Here is a 13,042-nt window from a genome sequence, read left to right as displayed (position 1 = left end):
TAGAAGAAGAATGAATACACATTGATCTCTTACCCATTTTGTATCCCAGCTCTTGGATCTTTGGATGATCTCACACCAATCATCATCAATGCCATAAGAAAGAAAAAGCAGGTCAAAATGAAGCAAATCCGATAAACTGCCAAATACCCCACAGCAGAGGAGCAATCAAAGGTCAAGCTGGGTGTAGCAACTGACAAAGCTGATGATACAGTTGAATGCGAAGAATTTGCACAAAACGGGACCTACGGGAAAAAATAATAATTTTTCAGAAAAAATTACCATTTGGCACAGAAGAATGGGTGTGCCTGCTGAATACTAATCGTCTACAGCTTCTACAAGGGCATCGTCATCTGTGATTACCATTTTGACCTCAGTGCATTGCCAAATGCAGCATTTTAACTTGTGGTTTAACTAAATCACCCCACCTAACTTCAATATCGATATCGATTTATTGATATATAATACATACTGGCCATGAACATTAATATTTACTGGTATTTCAATAGAAAAATTTCTGCTTAGATCTGCCTATAGATATCACCTTAAATATTCCACACCAAGAATGATATCGACAAGACACACAGGAAAATTATGGAATAGTTAAAAATACCTTCGAGAGTTCGGAGAAATACCGTAATCAACAGGTGTTAATTTTAGTATTTATTTAATTTCACATGGTAACTAAAGTAAGTAATGGGGCATAAAACAGAATGGATGAGAAAAACTATAATTTTTATTTGAAATGCACAGATTGAAAATCAGACAGTGATAGCCATGGTATTTGATAGTAAGTAATAAAAATTATTTACCATCACTATATTAAAGGTTTTTAAGGTGAATTAAGCAAGATTTAGAAATTTACTCAACTTGCATCGTAGAGCACACAGAACACTTGGGTTCCCCTGCAAAGACACAACCCACATACCACCTGTGTACAGGAAACCCACAACAGCCAAGTTATGGTTTTTTCGGTCCCAACAAATTCATTGCATAGAGGTTTCACTGTATATACATAATTAATTAATATTTCACAGCAAAAAAAACCAGTTCCGAAGGTACAACAGGAACTCCACTGTATAAATCTTGATAATAAGGACTTCAAGAGTTATTTCAGCCATGATTACTCTATGCCAAATTACAACTGGGTCACAATAATCCTGAACACTGCTACTTTTCTTGCAATGGCTTAATGAATACAAATATATGCATGTATACTAAAAATAGAAAGGGGTCATCAAATCTGCCAACCCTCCCAAATCCCCAAAATTAGAATGTGGATTTGCTGAGATTCAAACCTGTACACGAAGTGTTCTATATAAAACCCTATCTTTGTTACAGTTAAAATGTGAGTAACTAGTACATTATTGCTACCAATTGTTCTCGGTGTAACTTACATATAGTAGCACAATATTAGCAATGAAAGACACTCAGTTATCTATGGAGCCCTGCCACCACGTGCAAGCTTCAGTTTTGATTTAATAGGAGCGCAATTTAAAATATGGAGCTTACTATAAACATTAAATAATTCAGCTTCAGAGTCACTATTGTTTATGTTGATCTCACCAGGGTTTCCTGGCCTAAGATTTTGAAATTGTTAATGGACTTCTTATTGGTGCTTTCTGAAACTGTTTCTTTTGTAATCTATGCAAGAGTTGCAAATAGTACTTCTGAGAGTGAATGTCCAAACTAGCAGCAACATCACTCAGCTACCTGTTAATTGCTCATTAAATATTTATTTCTAGTGGTGAATATCCATGGAATCAGTCTATTTTCAAAATTTTAAGATTTTCTAAGTTTCATATTTGGTTTAAATCTGGAAAAGATTCGATTTTAGGTTCGGATTCATGAAAATTGTGGTTTCAACCCATCACTTCTTATCAATTTTGTCAATAGGGTAGTTTCCTTCATCAAAGAAAACGAAAGGCATTGATTGCGATTCGTTACCCACCATTAGTGTATTCATTATATACAAATTATTTGGTTTTAGAAATACCATTTTAGACGAATGGCAAGGGTCAATTTTATCCACATTTGAAAAAGGTCAGATTGGCGCCCATGCGATGCCACTCCACGTGACATCACAGGGACCTAGTTTCTATATGAGTAGATAGGAGTTTTACATCGCCTGAGGTTACCAATGCATGCATGAGGCACGGAGCTCAGGGAAACATGTCTTAATAATCACCTATTAAAACTGGCTAAGGTCGGAAAGTTTTCTTCGTTTGATAAGGTATTAATAATCCTTATTTAAGCCAAGCGCTACCAGCTAGCAGGGTACTCGGCTACCTGCTAGCATCCTGCATCGTACCAGCGCTCAAAGCCTCGCCCCAAGGTCACCTCACTTGCGGCAGCGGGAACCAGAACGACATCACACGGCATTCATACTTAGCCGTCGCGTTTTCATGCGCTTGAAAATTTTCACTTTTCATTTAATCGTGAAAAATAGATATCATCATTTAAAAATCTAAAAGCGTGAAATACGTACTCCAGGACTAATAATCTTTCGATTTAAGCAATAAAAAAATAATAAGAAACCACCCTATTCCACAAAGCTTAATCAGGTGAAACCTCAATGAGTTTCAATGAATTTTCCCTTGATTATGACACGCAAGTTTTGAAACCAGTCAAGAATTTACCGAAGCTGAGTGGAATTGAAGAAGTTTTCAATATAATGATTTGGCCATGAACTCCAAGTTCCACTAGTAAAATTGCAAATCTATGAAGATTCTCCAACTACATATCTTGAGGAATTTCATATCTGAAATTGCATCGAAAAAGCGACTTTTCAAATCCCAGACCCAAAGAAATTTCTTGACCTTTAAGGTTCACTGAGTAGTGGTCACCATAATAATGAATTAAAACATTTCTTCTGACATTTAAAAATAGCAACACATTCACAATGAGTGACACCTATTAAAATCAGCCAGAGTCCAACTCCAGTAGCTCTATGTCATCAAAAGGCACCAATCTGGTCCCTAGATAAAAACCTGCAGCAACAGAGTTTCACTGTGCTAATTATCGCTACAGGGAATAGAATTATTGTTTAAAGACATACCCATCTATTAACTTGAAGCAACATAACTGCACCAGCCATATAGCTTAATAAAATATGTGGTAGACATTCCAAATCAGGGGCAGTATTCTGTATTTCGTCGGTATCGCACCGATCGGTTTCCCTTTCAAGCCCACCGACTGGACATCATTCCGTACCGACAACGGTTTCCATACCAATGACGGCACTTTCAGCGATTCTGTAAGGTCGTCGGTTTCAAACCAGTCGGTACGGTTCACCCTCCTTCCCAAACAAGGAAAATCCGAATACATTCGAAGTAAGAAGTCATCTAACGTGTCTCCACCAATGAAAGAACAAGTGAAGACTCATTGGCACAGTTTGTTGTCATCCCTTTAAATCGTTTTATTTTCGGAAATTACGACTTATTGTTAGATTAAGATAATCGATATTAGATAAGTTGTTAACAATGATTATATAATGTGTAGTAGTAATGCTGTACCTACAGAATCGAAGGAAACTATTACAACATCACAATATAGTTTGTATGTGATGGAGATTGTTGTTGCTGGAATGAATAATTGAAACTATCCTTGAGATCATAGTTTCTTTTTTTTATATATTGGTTCCGTATATTGCTATTTATTCATGATTTGGTAATATACAGCAAACTCCCGATTATCCGGTTGCGGTTTATCCGGGTTGCAGATTATCCGTGCAAGATTTTCACTCTCGCTCAATTTTTTCCGCGATCTTCATTAAAAAATAAAATCGGACGCAAAATCATCGGAATTACTGTAGTAATGGTAGGATACACCGCACTTATCATTTCCGTCAGAATCTAGCTGCTAACCGTGTTCCAGTTTTCCAAGCCTTGCAGTGCGCGACCGCGATCGTGATCACGGATACACGTCCCGCAGCAGTTGCAACGCGGGCAACTTGCGCGAGATGCGACTGCGTGGCGTGATGCCAGACAATGTAGTTTCCGACGTCGAGCAGTGGTTTTTGAAGCATTCGTGCAAACCACTTTTCTGTATCCGCGATGCCACGGATGTGTGGTTTTCGAAACTAGGCCTTGCATGGAGCATTAATAGTAATAGTACAACCATGTTCGCCGTTAAAAAGATCGCGAACTGGCGAAGAAAGCTCTCATTGAGACCGGGAAGCACTCTAAAATAGCAGAACAACGGCATAAATACTAATTCATTGTTTGTTTAACGTAAATTATGAACATTAAAAGACATTGGAGTGAAAGTTTGGGTTATCCGTGTTTTTCGATTATTCGTGCCGTCCCTCCCCATCATTAGACCGGATAATCGGGAGTCTACTGTAGTTGTCATTAAGTAAGTTCCATCTAAATGTTATCAACGGAAGGTTATGCCATTGGCACCGTAGCAGACAATAATCACATACCATGGAACGTGAACGTAGGATTCAAAAGCAAATGTAAATGTTATACTAGAGGAACAAGTAAGGAAATTGTTATAAAAATATGGAGCTTGGTGTAATTAAAAGAAGTGTAATGACTTGGAAGTAAAGAAATTGTGGTTGGGTGAAATACATATGCATAAGTTGTGCATTCCAAGTGAGAGAAAATTATAATATAACGGCAAACCTCATACTTATTTCCAAATATCTTCTTTTATCGCCAAGGGAATCAATGGCTGACGATAAAATGAAACATAGTTACCTATTACAAATGAAAGAAACTGATACCATTGCGGCAAACTTCATATTTAAATAAAAAGATCTTATTTCTATGTCGATAGAAACGCCATATGATGATTGAGTGAAATAATAGTCACCTATTAAGAGTGAGATAAAGTGATAACATTGCGGCAAAACTCATATTTAATAAAAAATATCTTTTTTATGTCAAAAGAATCAAAAAATGATGATAAGGAGTGAAATAAATCCTATTACAAGCGAGTGAAATTGGTAACATAAATGAGAGAAAGTCATTATATGGTGGCAAACCTCATGTTTATTAACCAATATCTTATATTTCTGTCAAGGTAATCAATATAGATGATGACACAGTGAATTATAGTGGCCTATTCGAAGGGGCAGAAATGAATAACATTGCAGCAAACCTCATTATTTACTCGGTGATGAGGTGAAAACAAAATAAAATGTACAATGCGCACCGGGGAGTTCATGAAACCCACTAGGGCTACCGATGATCTCCCATCCTCACGTCGGTGCCGCTCCGATCGGGTTCGTACAGAATCGCATGACTGCTTGCCGAGAGTTGGTGTGACGTCCCACCCGACGAATCGGTGCCGCACCGATCGGTTTGGAGATACAGAATACGGCCCCAGAATGAAAATTATTGATTGATCGGGGGAGCAAGAGGATAAAAACCTCTAATTTTCAGGGTAAATTGTTTTTTGCAGAGGCTAATAAAGTAATACTTGAGAGTTTAGCAAGCTACATATGACCTATTTGACTGCTCCCAAAGGGCAGTAAATTTATTTTTAGGAAAAAAATATAAAAATATGAAATTTGTAATAAATTGTAACTTAAGGATACCCTATTTTTAATTTCGTGCTCTACTCCATTTCGCCAGAGAAAATTCCTTCAAAATTGTTCATGGGCCAAGTATGTATGTACCTGTTTACCCATCTACAGGAATCCTATTCCATTGGTCCATTAAAAATGCCCCGTATAATTGATGAGGCAATGAAAAAAAAGGAAAAGGACAAGCAAATAATTAAATAAAAATAACTCTTTAATCTTTTCATTATAACCAAAGGTTTTCTGTAAATCAGCATCTACTTATTTGATTTCCCAGTCTTGCCCTCCATGGGTCATTCACCAAAGACTAGGAATGGCATGAGAACCAATGCTCCTGGGGCTCAATCATGTACATATGTAGTTGGATATAAGCATGAGGTGGCAGACTAGCATTTAGATATGCACCAGACGGTCATTGGGGAGACTACTTGCAGCCAGAATCCCACACCTTTAAATAACCTCAACACATCGCACAGCAAGGAAATGAAGGCTACATGCAGCTTTTCCCCTGCTTTCTTATAGACCTGATACACAGGATAATTATACCATTATGAATGTTTCACTGAAATATTTTCAGCTCGGTTATTTTAGAGAACAGTTGAGCTTTGTCAAGGCCTAAAGTTTTCTGTGATGATATATTAGCACTCAGAACCAATGAATCCGAGAGAAGGACATATTAATTAAAATGAAATTGAAAAAGTGTGACAATCACCATAATTTAAACACCTAGCCACTAATTGCATGTATTAAAATGTAATGAATATCAATGAAATATACAGGGGTCTCGAAAATCGGGGCAATGAGCGAAATTTTCTCAAAGTATAATCTATTTGTGAAATGGCTACACATTGGTCTTTCTACTGGAAAAAAAATCATGTGAACAGCCAGGGGCGGATCCAGGATTTCTTTCTGGGGGGGCACAAGCAAGGCCATATCCAGGATTTTGTTCAGGGGGTGGCACAAGAATATCTTGTAATACAAAACGAACGCAATGATAATGGGACCGTATGAAAAATCTTGCATAATTTTGAGGGTCTGGGGGGGGCACGTGCCCCCGGGCCCCCCCCCCCCCTGGATCCGCCTATGTGAACAGCAATCGACAAGGAAAAAATTTTCAAGAATTATAATGCTCTTTCCGCAACTGGTATGTTTAGTGTCAATGGTGATTTAAAGAAATAATCACTGGGGATCAAGTTTCGTGTACACACATGAAATAAGTCCTAAGGTTCAAACGCCAGTACCTCACAGAAAAAGATCATCGGGCATTTACTTAACAAAGATATGAACATTTTGCAATATTAATGCCTTACATAGCAGTTCCATGATTCAGATATTAGGTAACAGACGTGTGAGGTGCGCCAGGAGTGAGAAAAAGTGACCTTGTGCTTGAAGGTTTTTGGTAAACTGACTACTCGACAACAAACTGACATAATGCGACGTCCGCCACTACACCATACATGAATTGTTTTCGCTAGAATATTTTCATTTCCACAAAACACACATTTATAAGTATACAATATTAGTTATGTAACAAATTATACCTTCTTCAGAGCATCTTCCAATCCAGGTGATAAAGTAATGCAAGCAGCAATTGTACCCATTAAGAGCATAATTGCATACATTAGCCTCGAAGACGTAGAGTTACGGCAAGATGGACAAGCAGAACAACACAAACTGCATGCTGCACTCCCACAGCAGCAAGCCAGCTGTAAAAAATTGTTATTATCAGAAATGATTCCGGGAGTCAAGAAAAACTATTATCAAAGCTAATTTAAGATTCTTCAGAAAATATTACTGCTTTAAATGCGTAAAATCTTACCTGAGTCGCAGTACAAAGACCTAGTACTGCCCCCATTTCTCCGTGAAGCGATGACGAGCAGTAACTACGATTAAACTTGTATGCAGATCTGTCACTACAATTGCAACAACTTTTCACCACTGGACCAGAGCGCACTGTTTTTAGGGCCAAATATGTCCCCAAAAGCTTCTGAAACCTTGGATAGTTTCCTCAGACGACATTCACCAACCACATACGTCAGTCAGCTTATCGAATTTATTGGTTTACTTCGTTTATTTATGCAACGAAAATACCCAAAAGAGAATATATAAAAATTAATGAATCACAGATCCATACTAGTGACATCTACGTCATTTCCTAACAATCTGAAGATTCCAATTTGAGAGTCAACGTCCATCAAAAACTTCCTAGGTGACAGTGCAGTAGTAGAACTTCTCTTCTTTGAAAAGTTTCCTTGTGAAAAACTGAGGAACGATTACCGACGCCAACCGTTTCAATTTTCGGCGCGATGAAGAATTCTAAGCAGGCCAGTGACTTTTGTTAACTTGTGGATTATAATTGATTTTTCCAATTCCGATTCCAATATTTTTTTATAATTTATTTTCAATTCTCAATAATGCTTAATTTTGCTCCTAATATTCAGTTGAAGAATAATGGCTTCAAAGCAAATTCAATATAATGATTCCATGTAGTGGTTGGAAAATAAATATTAACTACAATGAATTCTCTTATCAATTGCATGTATAAGTTTGAGAGAACGAGAGACATAATAATTTTGCTTATACCTCATGAAGGACCTCAAACATCATTTTGTTCTCTGCTGCTTCATCTCTCATTATTCCTTTCCTTATCCACAAAATTCGTCAGTCATTGTGGTAAACTGGAAATGTTTTTGATTTGATCAACGAAAAAGGTGTGATTCAATCGAGTGGAGAGGGGGTGCTGAAACTGTAATACAGTTCTCACTGAAAGAAAACCAGTAGAGTTGGATACAATGATGCTTAGATATCCTGGATTATAGAGTGGTAGAAAGTCTCATGAAGAATGAAAAAGGGAAATTCAATATTGGTAGGGTAATTCGCCTAGTGAGTTCTTCATACAATTCTGCAATTACGTGTTCACGGCGTTAGCAATGAAAGGAGTAGCTGAATTTGAGGCCACACCAAGAGTTGCCCCATAAGAAATCATAAGTCTCATAGAAGCAGTCATCACCCACTTATCAATTTCAGAAGCTGAAGAAATGGGACAGGACACAGCAAGAGTTCCATGATTCATGCCGAATTAACCGCCATGGCCAAATGTTACTAGAGAGGAGAAAGAGTTTCAGGAGCTCTTAGACAGAATATGACTATATTGCCATCTTACTGGCAAATAAAGGAAAGCTATGGTGACTATAAACACAGGAGTATGAAAACAAAATAAAAGAGTTATTGGAGGATGGTCTACAGTATAGACTACTTACTAAAGAAGAATCCAGTGGGATGCATCATGTGGAGAATCATGAGTTATTTAAAAAGGGGATCACTGATGCACAAATAAGGGTATTTGTCATCCCTTTAGGTCTGAAGATACAATCAGTGGGTTATCCATGGATAAAAAATCCTTGGTGATAAGAGGCATAAGGAGGGCAATCATCAGCTCTGTTGATTTCCTATGCATGAATTAGCTATATGCACCACACAACACTTTGACCTGAGGTCAAAGTGTTTTTTCATTGTATCCATGGAATAAGACTAGAAACTGAAAGAATTTTAGTCACTTTCAATGTAGCTCCTCTTTGAACCAATGTACCCTCAGAGAAATCCGTCACTGTCATGTGGAAGAAATTTGATGTCATTAAAAAAGAAAGTAGAAATTTGTTCAAAAGATTATGCATGGAAATATTTCTGATGACTTAGAGGGTCGGTGATTTTTTAGGCAAAATTGTGGACTTTTTTCCCTGCTCTAGTCATCAGCAGGCATCAGTGACCATAAGTTAGGGTAGATTGGTGGGGTGAAGCTTAATGCAGATCCTCAGGTGTTGGAATATCCCAGATCCTGGTTGGGAGGGCTAATTCTTTCCCCTAGGCCAACTCTAAGTACGAGGGAAATCCAGAAAATAAGTTCCGTTTTGGTGTGGTTAGGGGTGCTTTTTGACAAATGTAGCAGCATTGTACAAAAGAGGGGAAGCTTCTGAATAGAATGAAAGGAAGATGGGCTCACTAGCCTTTAAAACATGGTCACAGCAAGTCTTTAAAATGGAGCCCCCGACATCATGTCCTGCCATCTCGATTCCGTCTCGAGTTGTTGTGCACAGAGTGATTCAATTTCTTCATGCCCGTGGTTTCAAATTGGTTGAAATCCATCAACAGCTTGTTTCTGTGTATGAAGAGGGTGTAATGAGTGAGTCAATGGTGAGGAGATGGGTTCGTGCATTGAAGGTGGGAAGACATTCACTTGAGGATGAAAGTGGAAGAGGCAGACCTTCAGTTGCCATGGACGAACTGGCAAAAGTTGACAGTGCTGTTTGTGAAGATCGCCGTTCCACTGTGGACGAACTACATGAGTGTATTCCTGAGATCTCACTATCCATCATTCATGAGATTGCCTTGGAATAACTCTATTTTCGAAAAGTTTGCACCCAACGGGTTCCGAGAGAGCTGACACCCGAACACAAGTCACAAGGAGTGGTTGCAGCTCGTGAATTTTTGGGCCGAAAAAAAAATGGAAGGGGATGCTTTTCTCAAGTCCATAGTCACTGGAGATGAATCCTGGGTGTCACACTATACTCCAGAGAACAAAAGGCAATCCATGCAGTGGAAACACATCACCTCCCCAAGTGCGAAAAAATTCAAAGTTGTCAAGTCCACGAGGAAGATCATGGCCTCTGTTTTCTGAGACCAAAAAGGGATCTTCCTGATTGATTTCTTGCCTCAAGGGGAAACAATGAATGCCTCAAGGAGAAACAATGAATGCCTCCAGGTATTGTGAGACCCTGAAGGATCTTTGTCGGGCCATACAAAACAAGAGAAGAGGAATGCTGACCTCTGGTGTGTGCCTTCTCCATGACAATGCACTGCCTCACGTCGCTCGATCCACTACGCAACTTTTGGATCAGTTTGGTTGGGATGTTTTGACCCATCCACCTAACAGTCCCGACTTGGTGCCTTCAGACTTTCATCTGTTCACCAAAATGAAGGAGGGATTAGCTGGAGAACGTTTCACAAGTGACGAGGAAGTGGAAGAAGCAGTCATCAACCGGACCAAGGTGGTGGCAGGAAGCGTCTATGAGGAGGGGATTTCAAAGCTTCATTCTCAGTATTCTAAGTGTGCTGAGGTCTATGGAGATTACATGGAAAATAATACATATTTTCAAAAACGTTTCCTGCAAGTTTGAATTTTTTGCAGTGAAACTAGATTTAAAAAAGAAAAACGGAACTTATTTTCTGGATGACCCTCGTATTTGTTTAAGAGGACGGTAGCACTAATAACACTACCAACAAGGCCAATATATTTGCCTTAGGGTTACCACGTTGTGCTAGATATCTGCGTAGACTCAGCAGGTGGATACATAGACTTTGTTGGTGGCTGACAATGCCACCTTCAGGGGGCTATCAGGGGTGGATTCAGCATCAAATTTGGGGGGGTCGTGACCTGGGGAGTATGGAATGCCCCCTGGGAAAGAAGGGTATTTTTACAGTGGGGAGTGCTACACTCAATGATAAATATAACTCACTATTCCTCTCTTGTTTGGGACTTGTAGCCATGCATTTGCATACACACTCCCTTTACTCCTTCACAAGGATACAAAAACTATCAAGCTAATAAAACTAAAAAAAGTTTTGATAAAATTTTTGGGGGTCATGACCCCTACAACCTCCCCCCTAAAGCCACCCCTGGTGGCGATAACGCCTGTGTTTATGCACTCCATTGGCACTTCCTCTTGGTAAGGGAATTGTGCCTGTTTTTTTAAATGGAAGACGGCATTATGCTATACATAGTTCAGGAAAAATGCTGTTCAGTTCTCCTCCTTGAATCGTAACAATGAGACCTAGTGAACGTTGAAACTTCACGTCTTAAACAGAGAAAAGATATACCATTTGGTCTCAGTCACACGCCCTCTTTCAATTTCAAATTGTGTAACATATCGAACTCAATCGATACTATCGTGGTCGTCCGGTCAATGTACGTAACCAAAAGCTTTCTGCTGTGTCAGTTCCGTAGGTTGTGTGTCTTTTATGCGCGTTGATATCAGAAATTACCTGAAGTCATTGAGAAGAAATGAATTCGATCCCCCTTATGCTGTTTTACGGGGATTAAAAGCATGTAAGGGTAAATATTTATATGCAAGCGAAAATTCAAGTTATTTTTTGCATTGCTTAAGCCATTGAATTTTAGCCGTTTTCGCTGTATGTTTGTTCACAGAAGGGATTTTTGTTGCCAATTAAATATCCTCAGTAATTATACCTCTTTCATTCGAACTAGAAAAATTAATTTCGTTAAAATTAGCGCATCCTCGGTGGGCGGGGTGATGTCATAACTATGTTTATATCTTAAGTTCCTTCCATTATTAGGTGGATTTCCTGTTGTTTACTCAGGAATGAAGTTATATGTGATTTTTTTGGCAATTTTTGGTGGTAAATTTACATATTATCGCGTATTTTATGATGTTGTGACAGAAACGTCACGCCGAGCGATTGTCTCTTCGCAATCCAAGCAATTGTCTACCAAAACAAGATGTCTACTGAAAGTTGGTGACTATGAAGTATATCATTGTGTGATATTACCGTCAAAAGGTGAAATGTTCTGCTCGTGAAAACCTGGTGGAATGTATTTCAAGACCGCTTTGCTGTGTAAGATGCTTTCATACCCAATTTCATGGAATAAATCAGCTAGATGATCTCTTCAACCGAGGGTCTGTCGCAGGTTGTCTAATATGAGGTTCTAGGCGTTATCGATGGGCGTATTGCCGTATCGTGTTGATTTTCCTTTGAAACGTAACTATGCGTTTGGGGAAACCAATTTAAGTTCTTTTGATCCGTGGGGTGAGTGTCATTATAGTTATGAATGGTTGACATCTGTCGCTTGTCACCGACAACTCGCCTGTTGTGAAGCGAACGGTCTTCGAAGAGAAGGTTGCCCTTACATACTGTTCCTTAGAATAATTTGTATTGTAATCTTGTAATTCTGGTCACCGTGTTACAATTTATTATTTAAGTCATTTCTAAATCGTATTTATGTGACGGAATCGACGTTCTGTGATAATGATGGAATAAATGATTCCTCTATTCAGATTTTCGATGTTGCTCTGGAAGATGGTGAATGGTCAAGACACTTTTGAATGACTATCCTTTTCAGGGGTCCGATGAATATCATGAGGAAATTTCGGGGAGGAGGTCCAATTCCTCCAACCTCGGAGGATGAACATCAGAACTCACAGCACACTGCTCTGGGGTTAATGCATCTGAAGAAACTATTTTCTGAATATACCCATCCTCAGCATCCTCTGACTGACCGCGAAAAAGATGACAAACTGTACAATATGTTGCCATTGTTCTGTAAGGTATGAATTGTCAAAAGCAAGTTGTTCTATAGATTTTAGCAAGTTCATGTCTTTTTTATGTGCTAACTAAAAAAGGCTTATTAAAAGCAATATTATGTTAAAGGAATATTTAGGCATGTCATTTTAACCAGTTATTCCTTGTGTGATGGATTGTCATATGTATTCTTGTCATCAT

At 38.6% G+C, this 13,042-nt stretch overlaps 2 protein-coding genes across 4 annotated transcripts in view; one reads left to right on the top strand and one right to left on the bottom strand.

Annotated features, from left to right (window-relative positions):
* LOC124160672 (probable serine incorporator) overlaps positions 1 to 7,644 on the bottom strand; it is a 33,441-nt gene extending 25,797 nt beyond the window's left edge. For both annotated transcript variants that reach the window (XM_046536638.1, XM_046536639.1), the window contains exons 1-3: positions 7,347 to 7,644; positions 7,069 to 7,233; positions 34 to 242 (exon numbers count right to left, since the gene is read on the bottom strand). In XM_046536638.1, the coding sequence (XP_046392594.1) occupies positions 34 to 242; positions 7,069 to 7,233; positions 7,347 to 7,382 (410 nt within the window). In that variant the 5' untranslated portion in view covers positions 7,383 to 7,644. The remainder of the gene's footprint in view (positions 1 to 33; positions 243 to 7,068; positions 7,234 to 7,346) is intronic.
* Positions 7,645 to 11,528: 3,884 nt separating this feature from the next.
* The window catches only part of LOC124160670 (WD repeat and FYVE domain-containing protein 3), a 118,683-nt gene continuing 117,169 nt past the window's right edge, over positions 11,529 to 13,042 (top strand). Inside the window, exons 1-2 of one of the 2 annotated variants that reach the window (XM_046536634.1) lie at positions 11,529 to 11,630; positions 12,663 to 12,867. In XM_046536634.1, coding sequence (XP_046392590.1) covers positions 11,629 to 11,630; positions 12,663 to 12,867 — 207 coding nt within the window. In that variant the 5' untranslated portion in view covers positions 11,529 to 11,628. Of the gene's footprint in view, positions 11,631 to 12,036; positions 12,158 to 12,662; positions 12,868 to 13,042 lie in introns of those variants that run through there. The other variant, XM_046536635.1, reaches the window with a different exon arrangement.

The sequence above is a fragment of the Ischnura elegans genome, chromosome 6 (assembly GCF_921293095.1).
Source record: "Ischnura elegans chromosome 6, ioIscEleg1.1, whole genome shotgun sequence".
Classification (NCBI taxonomy): domain Eukaryota; kingdom Metazoa; phylum Arthropoda; class Insecta; order Odonata; family Coenagrionidae; genus Ischnura; species Ischnura elegans.
The sequence above is the reverse complement of the archived record's forward strand: the minus strand, read 5'-3'. Positions and strand labels throughout refer to the sequence as shown.